The following is a 27,078-nucleotide window of genomic DNA, read 5'->3' as shown; positions in this document are numbered from 1 at the left end:
GTGAATAAAAGGTGAACCAGTGGAAGAGCCTTCAGGGCCGCCAGAGCTCGCCATCCAACCCGAGGAGTCCCAACCATGAGTCAGAGCTTTACAGTTTGTAATGAACCTCAACCATGTACAAAACACACACACACACACACACACACACACACACACACACACACACACACCCTCTTCATTACGGAGCCACACTGTGTTTACAGTCACAGTGTCCCCTTTCTGTCAGGCCGTCCAGGGGACGAGCTGTGGTTATTAGTCCGTGCTAGAAAGAGGAAAGGGAGACAGACACAGGAAGACCAGGAGGGAAGTAAAAAGAGAGAGAGAGAGAGAGAGAGAGCGAGCGAGAGATTAAAATTGACAGTTGGGAATCTCCTCTCTTCCTTTAATTACCCGTGTTTCTCTGCTCTTGTGTGTGTTTGAGCGTGAGAGAGTAAGCTGCTTAGCTCCACTTAACAGAGCGCAGATGCCTGGAGGGTACAGAGATATATCACTTAGGCTCGTGCTCGCTCACACACACACACACACACACACACACACACACACACACACACACACACAGTGAAACAAATTCATTCACATTCTCACAAACACACACACACGCAAACGCACACACTCACAGTAAAACAAATTCATTCACATTCTCACAAACACAGTGCAGCATCCACACACACACACACACACACACACATTACTGCTCTCTGTATTTCCATGCTTGTTTATGGTTTGATATTTGTCCCTCCTGGTTTGGTCCTCTCATGGAGGGCCCTCGACTGGAACCCCTAATCCAGCACTACAGTGAATCCGGGCTCCCCGGGGACTTCTTATTGTGTGATGTCAAAATGGAAATGACTGCGGCGCTCTGTGATAATTGTAGAACTAACTACTGCCCTGTTTGCGCATATTAATGGCATTGCAGGGGGGGGGGGTCAAATTAATTGAGCAAAAATGTAATTCATTAGACAACATAATTAATGCCAGTTAGAGTTTGAACTGAGCAGCGTGAGGAAGGAAACACGGAGCACAACATCCACATAACAGAAGCTCAGACCGGAGCAGGAGGTCACTGAGTGTAGATGTGTCAAAGTGCTTCACATGTTGTCATTGAAACCAGGTTTGTTGTGAATGAGGAGGAAAAAACAACAATCCAGAGGGGGGAATAAAAATTGGCCTTGCTGTTAAAAACCAATCGGCTAACCCGTTAATTGAATGCGTCCCCAGAACACACTGGTGATCGACACGCCGCGAGTGAGGAAGCAGACGCGGCACTACAGCAGCGTCAAAGAGGACGAGATGCTGGAGTTCTCTGACCTGGAAAGTGACGAGGATGAACCGAGCAAACCTTCGTCCAAACCGCGACGGCCCCAGGACAAAGCCCAGGGGTACCCCCGGTCCGAGTGCTTCAGGGTGGAGAAGAACCTGCTGGTCTACGGGTCAGTCACACACACACACACACACACACATCGCTGCTCCACCACTCCAATGAAATAACACATCTTCTCCCATTGTATTTAGAAACATAAACCCTCACTTGCCCAGCTCTAACACACACGCACACACAAACACACACAGGCAAAGTGACACCCTGACCACATTAGGGTCCATTTTTCTGGCTGACTTGGCGTGTCTGTGTGTGTGTGCGTGTGCATGTGTGTGTCTGTGTGTGCGTGTCTGTGTGTGTGCACGTCTGTGTGTGTGCACGTTTGTGCATGTCTGTGTGTGTGCGTGTCTGTGTGTGCGTGTGTGCGTGTCTGTGTGTGCGTGTGTGCGTGTCTGTGTGTGTGTGCACGTTTGTGCATGTCTGTGTGTGTGTGTGCGTGTCTGTGTGTGTGTGTGCATGTCTGTGTGTGCGTGTCTGTGTGTGCGTGTCTGTGTGTGCATGTCTGTGTGTGCGTGTCTGTGTGTGTGTGCGTGTCTGTGTGTGTGTGTGTGCATGTCTGTGTGTGCGTGTCTGTGTGTGCATGTCTGTGTGTGTGCGTGTGTGCATGTCTGTGTGTGTGCGTGTCTGTGTGTGCGTGTGTGCGTGTCTGTGTGTGCGTGTGTGCGTGTCTGTGTGTGTGTGCACGTTTGTGCATGTCTGTGTGTGTGTGTGCGTGTCTGTGTGTGTGTGTGCATGTCTGTGTGTGCGTGTCTGTGTGTGCATGTCTGTGTGTGCGTGTCTGTGTGTGCGTGTCTGTGTGTGTGCACGTTTGTGCGAGGGGGCAGTGGTGCTGCGGAGATGTCAGCGTTGTTATTGTAACAGTCTAGTCTTGTGGCCCGAGGCTGTAGGACACAAAAACACACACTGTCTGACTGAGCCCGTCCTCTCTGCTCGCCGCGCTGTTGTCTTTTCCCATCATTCAGCTCACTCTCACTCGTCCTCCATTTTAGCCCGTCTGAAACCACTCAGAGGAAGACTGCGCTGCATGCCTCACTTACGATCAGGAAACGCCATTTAAAACAATTCTCCTTAAAAACAAGACGGTCTGAAACTGTGCCGGCCCTGAGGTCAGCTGACTGTGTGGATGCATTCATGTGTCGTGCTGCAGGAAGGAGGAACTTTACAGAACGAGGAGTGAAAAGCCTGTTTGAGCCCCAAATGTAACAAAGAGCCCAAAACATGTTCACATGTTAACCCAACATGGAAGCAGCTGTTGCACGTTGGGTCAGTTATAGGCTGCTTTAGTCTTGAGTCCTAAAACCAGGAAGTGAGTTAGCATGTTAGCACCATGCTCCTAACTCTAAAAGTCACCGTGGGTTTATAAATAATGTCTGTGGCTTATTTTCATCCAAAATCCAATGAAAAAATTCCATAGATGAATTTTCACAGGAACCACCGGCACCATTTTTTCAGATTGGCCAACAAAAATACGTCATTACTTATTCCCCCGGCTTATTTATTACAGTATGGGTCAAATATTTTTCTCCTAATAATGTAACAACTTGTTACGTTTCGGGTTCAGTATTTTGTTACATTATCGACTGTATTTAAGACATTTTGGGCTCCAACAAGTTTGCGTCATATTCACGGGTTCGGTTCATTTGGACATGACGCTGTGAGTCAGCGTCACGAGGAAAAGATCAGCGGGTTGATTGTGAAGACTAACTTTATGTTCTACAGTCTCATGTGTCTGAACTCTGTGAATCTGTGCGGTTTCTCTGTGCGGCTGTAGTTGGGGAAGGTGGGGTGACATCCTGGCTCACGGTCGCTTCAAGCGCCCCCTGAAGGAGAGCGATGTGGAGACCATCTGCCGAGCCCTGCTGGCCTACTGCCTGCTGCATTACCGAGGTGACGAGAACATCAAGAGCTTCATCTGGGACCTGATCACTCCCAGCGAAGATGGGACCACCAAGACGCTGACCAACCACTCGGGTAGAAACACGCCGCCTCACATATCACATATCAAGTCCAGCTGTGTGTTTCTGACGCAATGAAACCTGCAGCTACTGCCTTTAAAGTAACTCAACTCAAACGGGTCACATGACCAGAGAAAACGACCCGGCGTGCAAATAGTTTGAAGTCATAAATCTGATAGTGTAGCTGGTGGAGATTTTCTCACAGTAGCTGCAGACGGACTCAATGAAAAGATTCCCCGTAAAGACCTAAGACACACGAGCACCTTTGATTTGAGTAAAGAGGCTTTTAATGTGACCGGACATTTCATCCCTCCTGAGGGTGTCACACGCTTCCTGATGCTTTGTCACACACATACATTTGAGGCCAGCCGGCAGTAACTCACTTCAGCCGCTTTCACGCCATTAGAAATCTGGACATGTGTAAAAAAAACAAAGTTGATCTGCGTGTGTCGACAGATTATTTGGCCTCGCTCTTTGTCCAGGCTGGTCCTTTACAGGCCGTGTTTGAACACAGCAGGTATGACTCAGGAAGGAGGGAGGATCCATGTGCACATAACAGAGCTGCTCCATGCTCTCCTCTGATTGGCCGGATGTTGTCCCTCTCTGTAACATTGATATAAAGAGCTGTCCTGATAGTGTCTGTTGTAAACATTACACTGTCTCCCTTTAGGCTCATGAGGAAAAGGGCAACATGTCAGAGCTGCTCTATCCAGACCTGAGTCCGTGGATGTTAAATCCATTTTTCATTGAAAACAAAAAAAAAAACTCCTGGAAATGCTCGACTGATGTTTCCAGGTTGTCGTTTGTAGAAAGTGATTACCACACTGGATCCTCACTCCGTGCTTCTCTCTCCAGGTCTGTCTACCCCGGTCCCTCGGGGCAGGAAGGGCAAGAAGGGCAAACAACAGGCCCCGCCTCCACAGACTCCACGAGCTGATTGGCTCGCCAGCTGCAACCCTGACCACTTACTGCAAGAGGATAGCTACAAGAGACACCTGAAACATCACTGTAACAAGTAGGCTTCGTCTGCACGCACGCACACACACAGACGCACACACACACGCGCACACACACACACACTCACACTCACACTCACACACACTCTTGTTTACTCTATGGTCAGTTCTCTTCCTCCTGTTGTCGGAGAGATTTGCACCTTTGCCCCGCTCGTTCAATTCCAAGATTTTAACTTTTTTAGTAGGAAGTGTGTGTGTGAGAGAGGGGGGGGGTGGGGAGTGGGGGGGTGGCTGGCTGTGTGCCAACCCAGGTGCTAGGCAGGCAGACCTGTTGGAAGTGGGTGAGAGACACACAAACACAAGTGTGTGCGCACACACACACACTTGGGGGTGATTATGTGGTGCCATCTGCTATGCTAGAGCACAGTGTTGTGTGGCTAATCAGGCCTGGCACATTGATGGATGAGCACACACTGCCTGCCAACAACACACACACACACACACACACACACACACACACACACACACACACACACACACACACACACACACACACACACACACACAGTGTGGCCGTAACACACGCTGCAGAATGACTGTCTTTATAGCCTCTCTCCACTCCCTCAATTGTCTCTCCAAACTTTCTGCTCCCTCCCTTTCATCACAGCTCTTTCAATCGTTTCCCCCCTCGCTCCTCCCGTCCCCGCCATTCCCACCCCGTCCTCTGCTCCAAACACGTCGGCGCGACGCTCACTTAGATGAAGATTATCTTTGTTAGAGATGAACTTTTATCAGGAAGTACAAAGCAGAGTCACTTCCTCTTTGTGCTGGTGTGAATGGCGTCATGAAGAAGTGCAGAGGTCATGTTTATGATGTTGTTCTTCAGAGTTTATCAGTGTAACCCGTGTACCTGATCTATAATGTTATTGTATTTGTATCTTTGGTTCCGCTCGGACACGTCACACAGGACGTTCAGATGTTACAGCGGCCTCTGTCACTTCCTGTCTGTAATCTTCCAGTGCACCGACTCTGATCTGAATCCATCTCACCCACCTTCCTTTGTTCTTTCAGGGTGCTGCTCCGGGTGAGGATGCTGTATTATCTGCGGCAGGAAGTCATAGGTGACCAGGCCGAGCGTATACTGGAAGGAGCTGACTCCAGGTGGGTTCAACCTTTTACCTGCACGTCTTCACCGGATGACTGAATCCTTTACACACACAGTCAGCGTGTTGACATTTGTTGATGAATGCATGGTCGCAGTGAGCTGATGAATTATTACTCGTGTGTATTTCTGTCTGGCCTCTATTCTGACACGTACAGCGCTTGTTGTGTCGGGGGGGGAATCACGCAGTTTTATTTTCTAACTTTGAGTGTGAAGTGTCGAACAGTTGATTTTAAATATCAAGGTCAGGAGTTTGTTTACTTGACTGGTCTTCACTGCTTCCTCCGTCTTTTCCTCTGCCACACTTTTTTTTTTTTTTGTGCCATCTGTCCATCTCTCCTTGTCTCTGCAGTGCACTCTCGTCTCTCCTCAAGTCCCCTCCCCCTCCCATCATCCTTTCACCCAGATGTGAATGCATTTATAATGTGGAGCACGTGCACTTCATGCTGATCTCCGTCACTCCCTCCCCCCTCCCTCAGTGGCTACAGTGACAGACCCCTGTGTGTGTGTGTGTGTGTGTGCGCACGCATGTATCAACGCATGCCAGACGTGAGCATACGGGTTGCCATCTCGCCAACATATGCCAGGGGGATTTAGCGTGCCAGTCTTGGCGTGCATGTGTGCGTTGCCAAGGCTGGGCATGCTGCTGTTTGCAGAGATAAGGGTTCCTTCTCTGCTCCTGTCACCCTCACTCTTCTGCTTCCATTGTTTATTCTTCTACATTGGACTCTTTCTCTCCGTAACTCGCCGCTAACAGCTTTTTCCACCACCCGTTTTTTTGTTTTTTTTTCTTCCCCCCCTCATTGGAGATTATGTTGGATGCCCCAACATAGAAGCGGTGGGTGCTCTCCCCACGGGAACATTCAGGGTCAGATGTTTTTGTGTCAGGACATTTTTTTCTTTTTTTATTTCATTGACGGTCTGATACTAAATCCTAAATGAATCTAAAATGTCGGGATTCACAGTCTGATGATGGTACGAGCTGCCAACAGAGAACAGAATATTAGTGTGCTCATTCTGCACATTGAGGATATGCAGACAGCAGGGTTCGTACCCTCGTCTTTCGTGCGTTTGTAAAAGTGTCGACTTGAGAAAATGTCCGAACATAAGGAGACTCCTCACCCAGGCAGACTGAGAGCTGTAGTCAGAGAACCTCTTCCTGTGTCTTTAAGGTCGGGTTCGAGGGATGTAGAGATGAGTCATGAAGCAGGTTGAAATGGCTTCTCTGAAAAATGAACGGCAGTGATGAGGAGAGCAGAGGAGGCGGGCCTTATCTTGGCAGTCGAAGCGTTTTAGCTTCCCGAAACGGAAAATGAAAAAAGGTGAGAAGATAAACGGACGAGACAAAAACTGTTTAAACGAGACGACGGGGAACACGAGAAGCAGCATTTAAGCTACAACACAACGAGAAGAGTCGTGAGTTGAGTGACTAGAGGCACCGACTCTCTGACACGCCTCGACCTACAAGACTCAGGGAGAAGTTGAGCTCACCTGCTTCCGTCCTGGAAAGCTGTTTGGACTCAGTAATGATGAACTCAGTCATTTGTGACTCTGCCTAAATTACTTTCCACCGAGCGGTCCGGCTCGGTTCGTCTCGGTACGGCGCACATTTTGCGGCGTTTCCATAGACTAATCCCGGGAAAGATTCCCAAATAACCGATCCGTACCGTCCCACTTTTTGGGACCCTTCAGTTGGGGTGCAAAGAATGTGAAGCCGACCTGAAAAGGTGGAGCTAAACACTGCAGTCCACTGATTGGTTGAAAGAATCGTCACTTCCTGTGTTACGTCTGTAAACAAAACTCTGCCGTGTTTAAACTATTGACTATAACACACAGCTGATTGTTTACGTCTGTATTTCTCCTCGCAGCACACAGCCTCCTCTGAAACAAAGCTGGATTGAGTTTTTATTATAAAGAGTCACATGACAGTGAGAGAGTGGATGAACTGCTGGATGTCTCCAGTGTGGGTTTTGTTTGTGTAGCATTTTTCTCCTTTGCTGAATTTATTAGTTAGCTGTTAGCGGTTAGCTGCTATCATATGACGCTATTACTTAGCGGCTATCGTCATCCAGCTTACACGCTGCCTACCAAATAGGACATGGGTAGCTGTGGAAACACAAACGGGATCGGGCTTAATCGAACCAAACCGTACCGACCCATACCGGACCGCTGTGTGGAAACGAGTCTTAAAGCTACAGACCCTGTTAAATAATCACATGGTGGTTCCAGGTTGGTGTCACACACAGGTCTTGCAGGAGGTTTGATTTTTGCTGCCTCTTGTCCTGTTAAACCTGTAGATGAATAAACTCATCTGCCCATTAAGATCATGTTTTAATGTTTGCAGTCAGAAGGCTTCTCTCTGCTGTTGCTGTTTGTTTTTCTGTGTTTGGCAGCCGAATGTTTGAGTTGAATCTTTAATGATGTTTCTCTCTGCACAGCGAGCTGGACGTCTGGATTCCTCAACCGTTTCATGCCGAGGTCCCAGCTGACTGGTGGGACAGCGAGGCCGACAAGTCCTTACTCATCGGTGTCTTCAAACATGGTGAGACACACACACACACACACACACACACTCACACACACTCTCAGACACACACACACACAAACAGAGACTGACAAAAAAACAGAGACACTGACACACAAAAAATACAGACACACACACACACACACACACACATAAACTGGTGTCCTTCTTCCTTCTTGATCTGGATCATCAGAACAAGCCCCTCCCCCCTCTTACTGCCACCAGGTGATTGGTGTTGCTATGGTAATAGCGGTACACAGCTGGCAGACCCCTGTGCTGCACAGGCTGTGATTGATGGCTGTTTTTCCCCGCTGGCTGTGTGTTAGCATCTGCTCTGCGGCGGGATACAGGTGTCAGAGAAGATCTCAGATTTCATCAACTAAATATTTCCTCCCTGTCGGTCAGCTCTCCAGACCTGGACACTCACCTCCTCCTTTCTATTCATTTGGTGTGATGCTCATCATTTTTCCTTCACTGCTAACCTCTATGATTCAATTAGGACACACACACACACACACACACACACACACACACACACACAGTTAATCATGATCCTCATTTACACGCCTGGCCCTGGGGGGGGACTAATACACACATGGACTCCCAGCTTTGATTGAGAATGAGTGGTTCTCTTCCTCCAGTTCTCCTCGCTCTGATTTCTTCTCTCCTATCTCCTCTCTCCTCGTCCCACCTGCTCCTCTCACTTCCTCGCCCCTCCCCCCCCTCGCTCCTGATGTGTCTCAGTAGGATCTGCACATTCTAATCTGTTCTGCTTGAACGATCCTAACGGACAAACATGCATGCACACACGCACACACGCGCACACACACACAGACACACACTAGCTTACTTTCAAAGATGCTATGACACAAACACCTTGTTCCTCTCCCTCTCTCTCGTTCCTCCTCTCTCGTTCTCTCCCTCTCTCTCTCCCTTTCTCTGTCGTTCTCTCTCTCTCTCTCTCTCTCTCGTTCTCTCTGTCTCTCTCTCTGAAACAAATGAGCACCTGCAGGCGCTCTTGGATTAGCACGCACATAGAGCAGAGTGTACGCTTCACACACACACACACACACACACACACACACACACACACACACACACACACACACACACACACACACACACACACATACACACACACACACACACACACACACACACAGGCAGGCTGTCTGTATTGTCAGCAGCTGGCTCCCGGGGTCTGCCCTTCTGCTGCTGTTTTTATCTACTCGCTCATTTAATAAGACGTGAGTGTGTGTGTGTGTTTAAGAGTGTGTGTGTGAGTGTTAAAGAGTGTGTGTGTGTGAGTGTTAAAGAGTGTGTGTGTGTGTTAAAGAGTGTGTGTGTGTGTGTCAAAGTGAGTGTGTCTTGAACGGTGTAGCCTGGTGTCAGTCGATGAGCTAGAAAGGAGAGTTGACCTCTTTCAAAGTTGTGTGTGTAGGGTTGTGTGTGTGTTTGTAGTTGTGTGTGTGTGTGTTTGTAGTTGTGTGTGTGTGTAGAGGGTTGTAGTTGTGTGTGTGTGTGTGTGTGTGTTTGTAGTTGTGTAGGTTTGTGTCTGCGTCCCCTCCTCACCTCTCTGTCTTCCTCGTCAGGCTATGAGAAGTACAACTCGATGCGAGCGGACCCCGCCCTGTGTTTCTTGGAGCGGGTGGGCATGCCAGACGCCAAGGCGATCGCCGCTGAGCAGAGGGGCTCTGACATGATGGCAGATGGTGTGGAGGGGTAAGAGAGCGTGCTCCGGTCGTCCTCACAACACACCACAGTTACATTTCTAAAGACTTGACGTGTCACTGACTAACGTTCACATGTTGACTAGCTGTGTGTTTGTGATGAAAAGGATCAGTGTGTGTGTTTAGTGACTCTGAAATGTTGAACTGTGACCTGCAGCGAGGACGAGGACCCCGAGTACAAACCCCTTCGGATGCCTTTTAAAGACGAGATGGACGACTTCACCAACTCTCCTCTGGACGACAAAGATGAAACCGTGGAAGGTGAAGCTGAAGGTAAAGTATGGACGGTAACCTAGGTTACCGGTGTAACCCCTGACACACACACACACACACGCTGTCATGAAGGATAAATCATGACTCACAGTGTAACTACCTCTGACGATGTACCCTTGTTCTCTTCTGTCTTTGGCATCACCAGGTGAGAACGGTCAAAGCGTGGCTTCTTCAGGTGGAGCGCCGGGCTCCAACGAGCGACTCTATTGGCCAGCGGCCTCGGCGCTGACGGCGCGTCTGCGTCGCCTGATCACAGCCTACCAGCGCTCGAACCGCAGAGAGCAGCTCCGACAGGAGGCTCTGAACCGGCCCGACGGTCGCAGGAGGCGGCGGAGGGAGTTCATGCCCTCTATCGCCATGGTTACCGACACGGGAGGAGGAGCGGCCTACATCCACGACGGATCGGCGATGTTCATGGCGGAGGGAAGCCCGTATCTGGCTAAAGGGAGCGCTTACTTTGCTAAAGGGGGACAGTTCATGGCAGAGGCGTCCCCCGTGTTGACCGCCGGCGCCCTGCTGCCTGACGGAGCCATGTACTTCAAGGAGAGGAGACAAAGGTATACATGAGAGAACCCGGGTTCAAAGATCACAGAGAAGCTCGTCTCTACTCGTGGAGGTTGAACGTGTTGTTTGTTGTTGTGCTCAGATGGACTCGTCGGGAGGAGGCTGATTTCTACCGTGTGGTTTCCACCTTCGGAGTCGTCTTCGACACGCAGCGTCAGAAGTTTGACTGGACGCAGTTCAGGGCCTTCGCACGACTGGACAAGAAAACGGATGAGAGTTTGGAGAAGTATTACTACTCCTTCATCGCCATGTGTAAGCGTGTCTGCAGGATGCAGGTCAAGCCTGAGACAGGTTGGTGCTGAAGCTCGTTGAACGTCTAACTCAGCGTTCTTCACTTCTAATCTCGCAAACTAAAAAAAAAACATTTTTTTTCTTTCTTTGAATCAGCTGAACTCCCAGATCCAACGCTGATCATCGACCCCATCACAGAGGAGCGCGCCTCACGCACCCTGTACCGCATCGAGCTGCTCCGCCGCATCAGAGAGCAAGTCCTCCCCCACCCTCAGCTCGCCGAGCGCCTCAAACTCTGCCAGCCCTCAGCAGACCTCCCAGAGTGGTGGGAGAGCGGCCGCCATGATCGGGACTTACTGCTCGGCGCCTCCAAACATGGCGTAAGCCGGACAGATTATCACATCTTGAATGACCCTACCTTGGCGTTCCTGGAGGCCCATCAGCGCGCCACCAGCCAGCGGGGAAGCAGCCGGGTAACGGGAGCCTACGGCGAGATCCCTAAAGTGGAGACTGGATCAGCTGAGAGCACCGCCGCACCTCTTCTCACTCCTGGAGAGCTGGCCAGCGCGTCAGCGGCTGCCGACGTGGCTTTGAAAGCAGCTAAAGAGGAGGGAGAAGAAGGGAAGGAGGTGAAGGTGGAGGAAGCGGAGACGGAGGTGAAAATGGAAACGGAGGAAGGAGACGTCCCGTGTACAAAGACTGAAACTCCCGAGCTCCAGAAAGAAAAGGAAGAAGAGATGGGAGAAGTGAAAGATGAAGAAGCTGCTTCGCTGGGAGAGGAGCTAAAGAAGGAGGAGGAGCCTCAAGTGGGAACGGAGGAGCAGGGTGAGGAGCATGGTGGAGAAGGAGAGACGATTTCCCTGCCGGAAGACCAAAACAAGGATGTGACGGAGGAGAAGAAGAGTCCTGAGGACGCGCCGAGCGAGCCAGCCGCTGAGATCCCAGCGCCGCCCGACGCCTCTCCCGAAGAACAACCGCTCCACAAGACGCCAGAGGAGGCGGACGGAGAGGAGCGGGAGAACGCCGAGTCGCCTAAATCCCTCAAGTCTGCCGACACGGAGAAAAGCCCAGAAGAGGAAGAGGAGGAGAGGATGGACGAAGATGACAAGTCAGAGAAGTCCTCTCAGGCTGAAGGTAAAATCATTTCTCTGTTCAAGCTTTAAATTTGGTTCAACACAGATGTGTCACCTCGCTTCCTGTCATGATGCAGTCATCCATTCAGTGGCGCCATGCTTGGTCACATGTCTATTTCTGGTGTTAACCCTTCCTGCCCTGGACGGCTTTTAATGAGTTTAAGTTCCAGAGGCAACATCATGAAATGAGATTAATTCCCTTGATATGATTTTTTAAAAACCCATTTCATTAAGAGTGACCACGTGACGTTCTCTCTCTCTCTCTCTCTCTCTCTCTCTCTCTCTCTCTCTCTCTCTCTCTCTCTCTCTCTCTCTCTAGTGAGCGCTGCGTCGGAGCACAAGAACTTCGACGAGGAGAGCAACGCGTCTCTCAGCACGTCGGCTCCAAACGAAACCAGAGATGGATTTTGCCCCGATGATCTTCCAGAAACCTCGGCGTTGCAGGTTCTGCAGGAGCGTGCGTACGGCTTCTCCTTCTGGCCCAAGGTGAGTCACAGACAGCAGCCGACTCAGCTCAGCCTGGAACACTGGGAACACCAACAAGGAATGTTTTCCTCCACAGCGTCCACATATTGGTGATCAGGCTGGTTCAATAAAATAATAACAGACACATTTATTCAGAAGTAAACAGTGACGAGCGTTTTTTAGGATTTGATTGAGCTCCATTATACATTTTAGGATGGTCCATGTAAAAAACAAAAATCTGACCTTTTGAACAGAAGTCCTTCCTGTTTGAGGAGGATCAGTTGTCTGAAGCTGGATGTGTGAATGCTTCTCCTTCAAACTCTGAGCGACAGGAACATGTGCAGACTCATCAGACTGTCAGGACTGGATGTTACTGTCACTTTGCTGGTCTCAGTAAAATAATGCTCTCTGATAAACGCTTCGATGGCGACGCTTCCTGACGGCGACGCTTCCTGACGGCCTCTGTGTGCTCGCCTCACTTTGCAGGACCGAGTGATGATCAACAGGATGGATAACATCTGCGACGCCATCCTCAAGGGCAAGTGGCCCGTCAACAGGCGCCACATCTTTGACTTCCCCGGCAACCTGTTGCCAGGCCACGGCTCCTCGGTAACTCCAGCGACCGTAGCCATGACGATCGAGAGCCCCCTGCAGAGGCGGAGCCTGGCCGAGCTGACGATGGCCGGCGTCCATACGCCTTACAGCGGCAGTGAAGACAAAACGCCGTTATCCCAGGCTCATGTGAGTGTCCTGTGCACCAACACACACGTGGGCTTTCACTTCCTGTCTGAAACTCAACGTCAATGAGCTGTCATGTGACGCTGCTGATGTCACTGGGGTTCATTGTTGTCTCCGAGCACGCGGCTGTAACCGTTGTCTGACTTGTGCAGGAGGATGCCCTGAGCCTGACGGTGCCACGACAGAGGAGGAGGAGGAGGAGGAAGATCGAGATTGAGGCGGAGAGGGCGGCGAAGAGACGTAACCTGATGGAGATGGTCGCTCAGCTCAGGGAGAGTCACGCTGCTGCCGAGACGCAGAGTCACGCCATCGACCTCACCAAGGTGCCCGTACACAGCCGGCAGTAACGCACGCAGTCTGAGTGCGACTCTTCAGTATTTACATGCTGTGTTAACTGAAGCTCTCTGATTGGCTCTTTTAGGGTATGCATCATCACCACAAGGCGTCTCCCTCATTAGCTGGCTTCCCCAGCGCTCTGGTGACGAGCCCCTCCCTCAAGGCTCAGATGGAGTTGCTGCAGCAAGCTCCGCCCTCTGGACACAGAGCCAACGGCTCACTGGAAGCCGACCTGCCCACCATGAGGAGGAGGCGGGGCCGCAGAAAAAATGTGGAGGGCCTGGATCTGCTGTTTATGGGCAACAAGCGAGCAGGACGGGTACGTCACGGTGCTGACCTTCACTCTCCATTCAAACACCAAAAGTTTCTTTTTTCTTAATGTTCCTCTCTCTCTTTTCTGACGCTCAGGATGAGACTGAAGAGTCGAAGATGTCGGGTGTTGAGGGTGCTCAGGGTGTCACTCGTGCCCAGCGCCCTCTAGCTGTCCCTGATCAAAGCCCCAGTGCGCGCTCGCTGGCCTCGGGAAGCATGGAAGAGGAAGAGGCAGCGGTTTCCAACAAAGAGCTGGGCGAGTGGCTCAGACAGCACCCGACTTACACCATGGACATGGCTGCATTCACACCAGTACGTCGACCTCCTCTTCTCTTACTGATGGGGACATTTACTTTATTTTATGTTTGAAGTTACTCATGAACTTTGCTCCTGTTTCGACTGTAGAAGAGCGAGGAGTTGTTGCTGTCTCAGTTTTCCAAGCCCAAGCAGAAGCGCCATCGCTGTCGTAACCCAAACAAGATCGACATCAACACCCTGACAGGAGAGGAGAGGGTGCCCGTCGTCAACAGACGCAACGGACGAAAGGTGAGCACCACATCTTTCCTCCATGATGACGATGTTTCTCTTTCTGCGTTGATCTGTAAAATAAACGTCACGTCTCTTTCCTCAGATGGGCGGGGCAATGGCTCCACCAATGAAAGAGCTTCCAAGGTGGTTACTGGAGAACCCGGAGTTTTCTATCGCCCCTGATTGGACAGATATCGTCAAGCAGTCGGTTAGTAACCAAAAATGATGAACTTTATAGAGACGTGCGTCCAAATAAATGTAGGAATTTACGGAAGGAGGAAGGTCACGTTTTCCTGCGTGGAGTTTGTCAAATGAACCTTTTTTTTTTCCCCCTTGCTCACACAGGGTTTCCTCCCAGAAGCCATGTTTGACCGTCTTCTAACCGGCCCCGTAGTCAGGGAGGAGGGCGTTCGTCGTCGGGGCCGGCGACCAAAATCTGAGATCGCCAAGGCAGCCGCTGCAGCACAGGCGGCGGCTGCAGCGCAGGCTGCCCAGGCATCACTGGCATCTGCTGCATCATCTGCAGGTAACACACGCATGTTCATCAGTACTGACTGACGTAACGTAGCTTCATGTCAAACCTGGAAGGTCGTCATAGCTCGGCTTGGATGAAGTTTTAACCCTCCCTGTTTGTCTTGCAGCCGGAGGCATCAACCCCCTGCTGTTGAATAGTCTGTTTGGGGGGATGGACCTGTCGTCCCTGCAGAGCCTCCAGTCTCTCCAGTTGGCTGCTGGTCTGATGGCCTTCCCTCAACCCACCGACCCCAAGCAGGCTGCGGCGAGTGCTGCCGCCGCCTCCATGCTGCCCCTCATGCTGCCCGGCATGGGCGGCCTGCCCAACATGGCCGCCCTTCCTAACATGTTCAGCCTGGGAGGGCTGTTCGGCGGCAACCTGGCGGCCGCTGCGGCCGCGGCGTCGAACTCGGCCTCAGCGTCGGCAAACACAAACGGAACAACGGCGGGAGAGGGGAACGAGAAGGGGGCGGGGAAGAGACGAGGGAGAGAAGCTGCAGACAACTGTGACGAGGTGGAAGACGACGACGACGATGAGGAGGAGACCGGAGGAGACGAGGAAGGAGAGAAGAAGAAGAAGCTGAAGAAGAAGGAGAAAGGGCGTGAGGGCGGATCAGAGAAATCAGTCAGTAAGCTCCAACAGATCCCAGCAGCTGATTCGTCGGCTGAGGCATCAATCAACGGTGACGCTGCTGCCCTCTTGGCTGCAGCGGGCATGTCTGCCAACTCTCTAGCATTCAACCCCTTCCTCCTGTCCAGCATGGCCCCCGGCCTCCTCTACCCCTCCATGTTCCTACCTCCAGGCCTCGGCGGGCTCAGCCTCCCCGGCTTCCCCAACGCCTCCACCCTGGCCGAGCTGCAGAGCGCCATGGTGGGAGCGCTGGGTGGCAACGTGTTGACCGCAAACCCCCCGAAGGACCAGGAGGAGAAGAAGGGGCTGCCGAAAGCTGCTGCTGCTGCTGCTGCAGAGGAGGAGGAGGAGGAGGAGGACGAGGAGGAGGAGGAGGAAGGAGGAGATAGTGACTTGGCTGAGGAGAAAGAGGGCAGAGCAGACGAGGAGATCAGAGATGAGGATTCAGTCTTGGAGGACGGAGGAGGAGAGGAGGAGGAGGAGGCAGCCACGTCTCCACAGAAGGACAAGAGTGACTGAAATGAAACGCATAACTGATCGGCCTTGGACATTTCCTCCCCACTAACAACCCCCCCCCCCCCCCCCCCCCCCCCCTCACTACGTTTACACAACTCCACAAGAATTATCCAAACTATTTCCTTTACATTGTTGTTGATTTCTCTCTCACTATTTGTTGTTGTTTTTTTTTTTGGCCAGGTATATTTACTATGCGTCAGAGAGGCCAAGATGTGTTTAAGTTAAATCTCTCAGATGAATAGAGTAGTCAGGCTCCTCCCCTTCTCTGCGTGCGTGTGCACGCTGACTCTCCCTCAAACAGGACTCCACAAGCTCCCTCTAGTACCATTGTTATTATTATTATATTATTATTGCTGCTTTCAGCTCTCAGATCTTTATTTTGTATTTTCTTTCCTTTTTCTTTTGGACTGTTTTGTTGTTGTTGGTTGTTGGCAGCATCTCAGCGAAAAGAGGAAAACGGCCCACGAGTCGTGCGTTTCCTGTCACCAGTTCTTGATTTTAAGTGCGTCACAGCTGACCGGGGCTGTCTGTCTGACGAAGCTGCTGCCAAGGAATCATGGGTATTATAAAGTTTGATTGAGCTGCTCTGTTTCAGAGCACATTTTAAGTTCTCGCATATCAAATCAGGTAGACTCTGAAGAGGAAAACAAAAGTAGGCCGGCTTGAAACTCAGTCTCGTACACTGACTACAACAACGAGCTTCATCCCTTTACGTACTTGATCATTAGATGCACACATGCACACTCAGATTCAAAGGTCCATCACTACACACTCTAACCTCTAAAGCCTGTTATTTAACTGTTTCTCAGAGTACTTGCAGCTGTTTTCCTCGCACGCTCGCGTGTGTGTGCTTGTGCATGTGTGCGTGCGTGCGTGCACACTGAACCAATACTGTTAAACCCAGTCTCACACTGTTTGAACACCAGTCTGGAGTCTCTGCACGGCCGCCCCTCTCTGTGACGTGGCTGCAGCAGGCTCAGGAGTGGCAGGCAGGCTGGACCCAGTTGTCCCCACTCTGAGGTTTCTGTGAATGGATGTGGAGTGGCGGTCCAAACGGGGACGCCATCATTCAGCTCGATCCTTTAAAGGAGACGCAGCGGATTGTTTGTTTCCTCGTTGGCCGCCACATTCAAATCCTTTGTTTTCTTTTGTTCCTGGTAGTTTCAGACCAAATGCTGCTCTCCAGTGACCTTCTTTCAAATCTGTTTCTGTAGTTACACACTGACACGAGGCCTGGCCGAACGCATGACTGAGACACGTTTCCATGTGAAGAAAAGTTCAACTCTTGACCCTTTTTAAAAAAAAAAAAAAAAAAAAATACTTGAAAAGTGCAAGTGGGACTTGATTTGTTTCCATTTCTGAGGCCAGTTTGAAGTGTCGGAGATGAATCAAGTGCTGCTACTGGTTAAAATATTTGAAAGTACAAACACACAGTGGCCAGGTCTTTTTAACATTCGCTCTTACAGCCAACCCAGCAGAGGCAGAGAGAGAGAACTGGGACAGAGGGGAAGTCATCCTTTTGGCCTTCATGAACATGGAAGCCTCTTGTTCTTCTCTCTGACGCTGAGACAGCAATAACCAAGGCAGCTTTTGAATGTTCTAACATCACTTACCCAACACACACACACACACACACACACACACACACACACACACACACACAATATGAATAACCACAAGTGTCGTATAAATAACGTAAAAAAAAAAAACTGTAAATGATGACAAATAAGTACTGCAATCATTTTTGTCTCACTCTATTCCTGTTGATGCACTGGTGTTAAAGAGTTAAAATAATCAGGTACCTTTATTACTTAGCTACTTTTCTTGAAAATGGACTTTTTGTTACTTTTAGCCAGCAAGCTGAAGAGCATTACCTCAAATTCTTATCTAGCCTTGAAGTTTACAGACATACCATGTAAAGTTGTTTTTGTTTTTTTTTTTGTTTTTTTTTTCATTCTTTTTTTGGGGTGTTTGTCTTCTTGTTTTTTTGTTTTCTTTTTGGAGACATCATGTATGATGAATTGTAGCTATGATGCTTTTAATAAAAGTGAATCATGATATTCGCCTAGGAAACCAAACCTCTGCCTCAGTGTCATTATCACATGACTGACTGATCACATGACGCCCAGCTCCTATCCACCCACTGCCTGGTCAACATTTAGCATTTTAGAAAACTTCATTTATTTCCTTAAATGTTCTTTCCGGTCGTCTTGATTGAAATCAACAAACCAGGAAATCAAGCTGAGCTCCAGAGCTGCTGACTATCTGAAATCTCAAACTTTCTGACCAAGTCGATCTGGAAAGTCAACACTGTTCAGATGGGGAGTTATTTTTTATTATGGATATTTAATAGATTTTGTGTCATAGAGGCAGAAAATACATGGAGCAGATTTCCTTCATTAATCACAAACCTACATATTTAATATTCATGCATTCTTGCTAGCAGTCAGTTCTGCCTTTGCTGCTCCACAAACGACGGTAACAACATCGAGTCTTTTGATGTCTATGTTGCTTTGAGAGCATGATTACGTGTATGTTATTATAACCTTTATTTAACCAGGAAGAGAAACTCGTTGAGTGTCCTGCACATAACGGAGTTTCAGACAGACAACGAGCAGCCAAACAGAAACACAAAAATACATCACACATAAATCAATGTAAACTCCTTCAAAGTCAGAGCCTGGAGAAAGAAGAAAACTGCTCTCAAACACAACGCAGAGCTGTCCTGGTGTCTGACTGAGCCCGGTGTGTTCTGGGAGCAGGAAGAGTCGGTCGCTGGTGTGAAACCCTTACATTGCTCCTCTGAGCACTACAGCACAGTACACACATCTGGCCTTTGGTCAACCTTACTGAGGAGACGGAGCAGATGGGAACATTTATACAGTGAAAACTAATAGGGACGCCTTTGTTTTCATCTATTGCTGATGATTCAGAAACTTGGATCCATAAAACATTAAGAAATACAGATACAGTAACGTCGGCTTCATTTCAGCTCACTTGGGCTTCTTTGCATTTGTTGAACGCTAAATGGACCTGAGGTCACTGCAGGTCACACCTACACATTAACACACGCTGAAGAGGCCATCTGTATTAACTTTAATACACTCACACACACCGCTGGAGCACATGGGGTCGAGTGTCTTGGCCAATGGACTAAGGAGCTCAGAATCAAACCCTCGACCTCCGAGATGAAAGAGGACGATTCACAGCTCCAGAGACAAACTAATGCCTGCTGGTGACTTCAAACCAGAAATGGCCAAATGTCAATGACGAACTATTTGTACCATCTTCATCGGAGGAGATTCACCATGGAGTCTTTCTCTGTTATCCCAACATGTGCACAATGAATTGGCCACTTAACAACACTTTGCATTTTAACATTTGACAATTACAGCAGAGAGCAGAACACACCGGTGTCATTATTTTAAGTGTTATTTGTGGTCGTCGATTCGTTTTAATTATTCTCTCGACATCATTGTGAAGAAGGGCTTGTCTAAAAAAATATATAAATATTGAAGAAATCTGAAAAAAAAAAAAAAAGATCTCGATCCATCTATGAGATGTTGACCAGGTGTTCCTCTTCTCGAGCCGCACTGCTAGACCTGCTTAAAAGACGAGGCCAGGAGGAGGGTGTGTATTTGAACGGCATATTTGTTCACTGAGTCGAAATGATGGTCAGAGAGGTGAAAGCATCACGTGTTTTATCTCTTGGTTTACTTTCATAGAAACAGAGAGCCTAATGTTTTGTTTGTGCACGTAGTTTCTTCTGAGGTTATTATCATTTAACCACTTTCAATGTCGTGTTTTTGTTAAGTTGAGCCCATGGATGTTCAATTAAATCTAGGACAGGCAGCATTTACTAATTGTATCTCTAATGTCCTCACTAGGATAGTAATACATGGGTTAGAGCCAGGGTGTGTTTACTCTAGCAGACAGGAGAGAGGTGGAGTGTGTGTGTGACAGACGGCTGGCCTAATCGCCTCGCTGGAGGAAGTGGGACGTGAAATCCACCAGCCGCCCAACAACACACACACACACACACACACACACACACACACACACACACACACACACACACACACACACACACACACACACACACACACAGCATGTCGTCTTCTACCCTCACTGCTCCTTCCAGGAATTTAAAATAAAACATCTCATTTACAAGAAGTCTTTGCTGTTCCAGGGACTCGATTCACGATGTAAACAATCTGTGTGCAGAAGCCACGGTTTTTACTAAACACACTTTGCAAAATAATTACATTGTTTTTTAATCAACAGTCTTTATCAGCCTAGCAACCGAGTGACAGTGTGTGTGTTGCACGGTGATGTGTTTGAACAAAGCCTGCCTTTGTTTCTGAAAGCCCTTCAGTCAGAAGTAGCTCCTGGCATCATGGCTCCGGCTGTTATCGGCTACTCTGCTCTCCGCTGTGCCAGGAACTTGAGATGAGTGTATATCCAGCCTCGTCACCCAACATACTGTTCATTAAGATAATCAGGGTCTTCAAACCCAGTAAACAACTGTGTGTGTTGAAAATAATCTATATTAAAGAGACACTCCTCCAATCTCAGACTTTCTCTACAGCTTTGGTGTTAAACAACAATAACTACATGGCTGTTCTTCCCATGTTATCTAATCCCTTGTGTCAAATATTAGACTTCTTTTCTTAAAAAAAAAAAGATCATATTGCTGTGAATACTTAAACATACTCTGAAGTTTATAGAAAGTTTCCATTTATTCGACCACACTGGTCGACCTGTCTCATTCAGAACAGGAGCAGGAGCTTTGCTATGTGAAAAGTATTCACTTTACTTTTTCACTGAATTGTAATAACAAAATATGTTTCTCGCACGCTCCTGAGCAGACGCGTGATGTTTTCGACACGCCTTCATGTGTGACGCTCAGAGAAACTAACCTCTGTGGCCATACACACGTTTCATTGTATTATTTTATCACGATACAATTTGACTTGAGCTTTCCTTTATTAACTTTCACTGCAGCTACACGACAATACGGGTCGTTTTTGAAAGGAAACCTGCAATTTAAGGTTGCAGGAAAATTCCCCATCGTTTCTACTAAGTGAAAAACAACTTTCATTTTTTTAGCTTATACTTTTTACCTTCAGTTAGAGTCAGGCTGTCGTCTACCCTTATAATGAAGCTAAAATGTGCAAATTAAAGGGGACACATTAATGTTTTTGAACATTTAATGGGGGTAACATGAGTGTCTATCGACCCACAACATGTGAAATAAATCATCCAGTCCTTTGTTTGTGGTCTGCATGAGTCTGACCACACAGAGGAAAACGCTCCGTTTTAAATGTTCTCACTTTGTGACATCACAAGTTGGATTCTGGTAAATAAATCCCCTGGTATCTCCTCCCATGGACTCCATCTGCAGACTAGAGCTAAACTTTTGTGCAGTTCTACTGAGGAGTGATGTCTGTGGGGTAAACTCAGGGGGCGGGGCTTATTACATTTAAAGAGACACACACACCAAAACGGAGCGTTCAGAGAGAGCTGGTTTCTACAGGGTCACAAACCTCCTCTGCTGCTTGATTCATGTTATATTTGGACCAAAACACAGAAACACAGAAGTTTCATTAAGACCACAGGGGGACTGATTAAAAGGTGAAAAGAGAGGGATAATATGTCCTCTTTAAGTTACCTGAAATTATGAATTTGTCGTTATTAGGAAGCAAATGGTAAATCTTTAAAAACATTACCATGATATTTGCATTCTTGTTCAATTGTGACTTCACCTGTGTTCGACCTATATCGCTAAAGTTGATGATGTTAGCATAATTAGCTCCATTCAAGCTGTGCTCACAATGGTTAATAAAAGAAATACGACTTAGCCACGGAAAGCTTTGTATCAAAGACTGTGCTGCTGTTCTTTTATATACAGGTGAATTTCATTGGATAGCCCCTTAGAAGCGGATTGCATTTAAATTAATATTTGTCCTCCGTTTTTCTAACATCTTGTTAAATCTGAAAATCAGCCGAATTATTATCAGCTAACAATTTAACTACCTCGTTAATTGAGAATACAGAGCATATTTTAATTTTCATTAAAACATTGGTGTATCAGGTTTGTGTTTTGTTGTACGCTCCTGTTCTGCAGCACTCTCCATATTAATAGAAAAAAACTCAGCTGCTAGAGATCCACGGCATATTGACAGGCAGTTTTGATGACAAAATAAAGAACTTGAGATGACCTAGAGACAAAAAAGGAGATAATATTGGACAAATATTTTTTCTCTGAGGCAATACTTCTTTTTTTCCAAGTTTCCTGACTTATCAGATTGTACAGAAGGTTTGTGTGTCCCGTCCAGATTAATTTTTCTCCACTCGGCTGGATGTGTCACTTCCTGCTCTCTGCAGTTGTCATGGAGAGGCCATGGCTCCAGCGATAAAGAGCCATCTGCTGTCGGCATGGCCACCTACAGCCTTGCAGCCATCATAGCTGCAGTGATTGATCGCCCCCAGAGAGTGGCAGGAAAAGATAGAGAGACTCTGATAAAAGGGCAGGGGCACAGGATGAGGTGATGGAGGAGGGAAGGAGAGAGGAGGAGAGGAGGGGAGGAGAGGAGGGGAGGGGAGGGGAGGAGAGGAGAGGAGAGGGGGGGATGAGAGGAGAGGAGGGGAGGGACGATGAGAGGAGAGGAAAGGAGGGAAGAGAAGGGGAGGGTAGAGGAAGGACGATAAGAGGAGAGGCACAGGCCCAGATGTCCATTTTGAGTCTCCCTCTCTGTTTCCAATGGAGACAAATGGTAGAAATATGACATTAAGAGCTGGTGCATCAATTGCCCACACACACACACACACACACACACACACACACACACGCTTAGCCAAGCAACAGTTCTGTTTCTTGGTTCTGCAAAACTTCTGTGTTATCTATCCATACAGTTTAATAGTGTTATCACGATGAAAGCCTTCAGGCTGAATCTGCAGAATATAACTGTGTTATCACAACACCAGGCCGAGTCCCAGTATAAGACACCGTACAAGCTGTTAAACATCATTTCACACTCAGGACACATGAAAAGCCAGCGTTAATGTCTCACGACGGTAATATGTTTGTTTTGTAATGATGTGCTTCACATACGTGAACGCTCACTCTTCCTCCTGTGTCAAGAGGAAACAGTGTGGAGAAATCAGCTGATTGCTCACTCACTCAGCGCTCGGTGCGCTCGTGGCCGAGTGGCGTGAAGTCAATCAGGACTGTTTCTGTGTGAAGCAGTTAAAGAGGGCGTTCACGTTCATGCAGCTGTAAATGTATGAAACCAATAAAACCACACGAGTTCTTCATACTGATGACACACTGACGTAGTGGAGGACTTTCACAGTGTGGTGACTTTACTACGGCCTCCTGCTTTTTCCACAGAGCAGCAGATTTAACCTGCGTTTTATAAAAGGAAGCCTGGTAAGGTTTCTAACGTTAGGATAGCATGCAGACAAAACTCACTTCCTGCTTGGACAGGATGTTGTTGGCTTGTTAACTTGTTATCGCATCAGACTGTGCTCTTTCTATTGATCTGCTTCACACACACACACACACACACACACGCTCGGGCACAGTGGGGGGGGAAATCGTTGATTTTGTATTTCTGACAGACCACCACACAGGCAACACTTTACGCCTGTGTAGTTTCATCTCATCAACGAAAACAAATCATATTATCTGAGGGTTTTTTTTTAAATGATTTTTTATTATGATTTTCCAGGTCCATACAGTCAATGATAATACATTCAGTTTTACATACATCCTGCCAAAATGGGACCAGTGATGCACAGGACCTGAACATGTGTGCACTGTGGTCAGCATGCAGAGGAATTTGTGTCGAGCTTCTTTTGGAAAAAAGCAAAAAAAAACAACAACAGAAAAACCTTGAAGCTTTCCACATCCCACTCTTCTTCTTCTCCTTTTAAAAAACAGATGTCCTTCCTGTTTCCATCTTTTGTTTTACATACAGTGAACTACACTTTGTTGGTTGTGACCCCTTGTAGATTTTAGAGATGAGCCTGATCAGCCTCTATAAACACTTTGAAGCCTTCTTGTGTACGTCCCTTCTGCATGTGGTTAAAATAACACTGGACCTAAAATCCAAACCTCATGTAGACATGTGCAGTATGAAGACATGAGTGTACCTCGCCCTCGTGGTGAATGAAAAGTGAGAACAGCATTATCACGGTTCTGTCACAGCAGCAGATTCTCAGTTCGTCCCCCTGAACTAAAAGACGGGAGGACTGGCGTCCAAGCTGCTGCTTGAGCTCGTTCTCACTGTGACATTGATTCATTAAGAAGCTTCACACCACCCAAAGGCGTTCTATATATTTATATGTCAATGTGTAAATCTTGATCAGGGTCGTTTAAATAATATCTAATTTATTTCTATCTTATTTCATCATTCAGTTCATCTCCTCATCTAAATCAATAAAGATATGAATCAGCCCCTCGTGGGCCACTGGGAAAAAATCCATTACTACAGCGGGAGGTATGAGATCCACACTGGACATGACGCTGTGTGTGTGTGTGTGTGTGTGTGTGTGTGTGTGTGTGTGTGTGTGTGTGTGTGTGCCTCTAGTGAAATATGACACAGGGTGTCTGGGGTACATCCATTTCCAGCAGTGTCTGCTGATGGCAGTGTGTCAGCCTATCATATTGCTTAATGACTCTGAAGTCATTACTTACCTCATCTTAACATCAGTTATTGATTGGCTGAGTAAGAGAAGGATGATGGACAGCTGAAGATGTTACTAATATCTTTATATTATTTAATTATAAACAGTATTACTGATCGTCTCTGAATTCAACAGTCATGAAAAACCATTCAATTATTATTAGAGTCAAACATGGCTACAACTCTTCACAGAATCATGATTATTGACTATTGATTTTATGTTCATGTTATTAACCCACATTAGATGAACAATAATACAGGTGCTGAATTAAATTTTCTCCAGAAAAATAAAACAGGATGATGAAGTTGGCCTCGTTGTTTGGCAGGGGAACAATCTGTTTGGAAAAGTATCTTGAAGCTCTTCGGTCATTTCGATGAACCTTCTGAGGACAGATCAATCAATCAATCCTTAAATCATCTGTCGACAGCTGCAGATGGCCTGAAACAACGACATGAGCTGAGAAAAGGAAGTCTGGGCCCGATTATTCTTTATGTATTATTATGATATGACATCCCCCCATGTGAAACATAAAGTCAGTGTTCCCACATGGTGCTCTGTTTGGTGAGTGGTCGGGGTTCAGGCTTCAGGACGTCTGTGTTTTAAGCTTCACCTTGATATCGTACAGTCATTTCCATTGTACTTTACAATGTTCCTGTATTCCATGCAGTGCATAATATCAGCGTGTTTGGGTCAGGGTTCAGGGGGCAGATAACCTGGGAGAGCAGACAGTTTATAATACGGCTGGTTAGAAATATCGATCCATCGGTGCATTGCATTATTATTATTTTCACAATTCCACATCGACTGAGGGAAATCCTGAGATTGTTGTTTTTCCTCTCCACTGTGAGTGCCGCAAATTCAGCACAAGAAGAAGAAGAAGAAGAAGAATATTTACTTTATTGATCCCAAACTCTGTTTTTACTCTCTGTGGCGTCGTGCTTCACACACACAGGCTGCGCACAAACACGATCCTCTGGACATTATGTCACTTCAACTCAAATTACTAAAAAACTTGATTTGTCCCTGAGGGGCAATTCAAAGTGACGGAGCGGCCCCGGACAGACGCTCCTGAGCTGGTTGGAGGAGATGGTTTCGGTGCCTTGCTCAAGGGCACCTCAGCAGTGCCCAGGAAGTGGACTGGCACCTCTCCAGCTACCCAACCAATTTCCAGATTTTTTTGTTCCGCACCAGGACTTTACCGTCTGGTTCCCAACCCAGGTCTCGAAGCCTCTGAGCTCAACAAACACTTCAGATCGTTCTGTACAGGAATGTCTCTTTCTTTATCAAAGAATAACACAATGATAAAACACATTGTTCTAACAATGCAAACTGAATTATTGAACAAACTGTTCTGTGATGAGTTATCTGCTGTCTGTTTTATTAAATCAATCATGACCCAAAGAATTGAAATGAAAATAAATGGTGAGTCTGTGGACATTAGGTCTAGTTTATAACAGCCAGCAGTGCAAATAAAGTGCTAATGTTGATGTGATCTTAAGGCTAGTCTCGTCAACCCTACCTAATCTAAACACCACTAAGTGGATACACAGAATATGGAGACAGCGTGAGATGATTATTCCACCTGACTGGAGCAGAAACAGTCCTCAGAGGAGCAGCCACTGTGTGCTTAAAGTGTGCTGGTGGGAAACTTCCATCATTATTTTGTTGGAGAACAGACATCGCAATCCCCATTTTTAAAATGTGTTTTCTAGTTTATGGTTAAAAAAGAAGAAGCTTTATGCTCCCTGCAAGTTTCTGGATATGAGTTTGGTTATCGGTCCTCGTCTGCATCTGTCTCCCCTTCAACCCGCTGCCTAATGACCTCCACCTCCTCCACCCCTGAGCCTCCCCTCCCCCTCAGCACAAAAGGACTGTGAGAGGCAAACTGAGGTATAGACGCAGGGGGGAGGGGAGGATCAGAGCAACCACAGATCTATGGATCATCTGCATCACTAAACACATGGACACGCGCACACACTGGGTGGAGCTGTGAGGTCATCAGGAAGGCTCAAAACGATTGGTCAGCTCTAAGGTCCACAACTCGCACGAGGAAAAATATCTCCCCCCTTTATTTTTCTTTCTTTTTCTCCTCTCTGTCAGCTCCATGCAGTGGCTTACAGGCGGGAACATCTTTTCACATATATTAGACAGACAGTGCAGGCGTCTTCATTCTTTATCATTTTGACATTTTTCACACACTAAAAGAGATAAGTCTCACTGTGGTTAACTGTTACTCAGAGGACATTTTAATTTATCATTGTATGAATACAACAGATACAAATTGTAATGATAAATAACGATAGTGACATAAGGAAGTCATTAGAAAAGAGACAGGAAACAGATGTTAAGTAAAGAGAACTGGTTGATCTTGGTTGTTGTCCACAACATGTTGTGTCACGTCCTGTATAAATGATCACACTGATACCACTGTATGATAACACA

At 47.5% G+C, this 27,078-nt stretch overlaps 1 protein-coding gene across 4 annotated transcripts in view; it reads left to right on the top strand.

The window, feature by feature from the left end:
- Positions 1-18,023, top strand: part of chd7 (chromodomain helicase DNA binding protein 7) — a 55,171-nt gene extending 37,148 nt beyond the window's left edge. For all 4 annotated transcript variants that reach the window (XM_079347911.1, XM_079347913.1, XM_079347910.1 and 1 more), the window contains 19 exons: positions 1,219-1,430; positions 3,150-3,349; positions 4,189-4,348; positions 5,361-5,450; positions 7,890-7,993; positions 9,568-9,697; positions 9,863-9,978; positions 10,124-10,535; positions 10,625-10,833; positions 10,930-11,907; positions 12,226-12,392; positions 12,858-13,112; positions 13,262-13,432; positions 13,531-13,764; positions 13,854-14,069; positions 14,163-14,303; positions 14,389-14,493; positions 14,631-14,811; positions 14,927-18,023. In XM_079347911.1, coding sequence (XP_079204037.1) covers positions 1,219-1,430; positions 3,150-3,349; positions 4,189-4,348; positions 5,361-5,450; positions 7,890-7,993; positions 9,568-9,697; positions 9,863-9,978; positions 10,124-10,535; positions 10,625-10,833; positions 10,930-11,907; positions 12,226-12,392; positions 12,858-13,112; positions 13,262-13,432; positions 13,531-13,764; positions 13,854-14,069; positions 14,163-14,303; positions 14,389-14,493; positions 14,631-14,811; positions 14,927-15,948 — 5,103 coding nt within the window. In that variant the 3' untranslated portion in view covers positions 15,949-18,023. The remainder of the gene's footprint in view (positions 1-1,218; positions 1,431-3,149; positions 3,350-4,188; positions 4,349-5,360; positions 5,451-7,889; positions 7,994-9,567; positions 9,698-9,862; positions 9,979-10,123; positions 10,536-10,624; positions 10,834-10,929; positions 11,908-12,225; positions 12,393-12,857; positions 13,113-13,261; positions 13,433-13,530; positions 13,765-13,853; positions 14,070-14,162; positions 14,304-14,388; positions 14,494-14,630; positions 14,812-14,926) is intronic.
- Positions 18,024-27,078: the final 9,055 nt, after the last annotated feature.

The sequence above is a fragment of the Symphodus melops genome, assembly GCF_947650265.1.
Source record: "Symphodus melops genome assembly, chromosome: 7".
NCBI lineage: Eukaryota > Metazoa > Chordata > Actinopteri > Labriformes > Labridae > Symphodus > Symphodus melops.
This window is presented reverse-complemented; position numbering and strand designations above follow the sequence as displayed.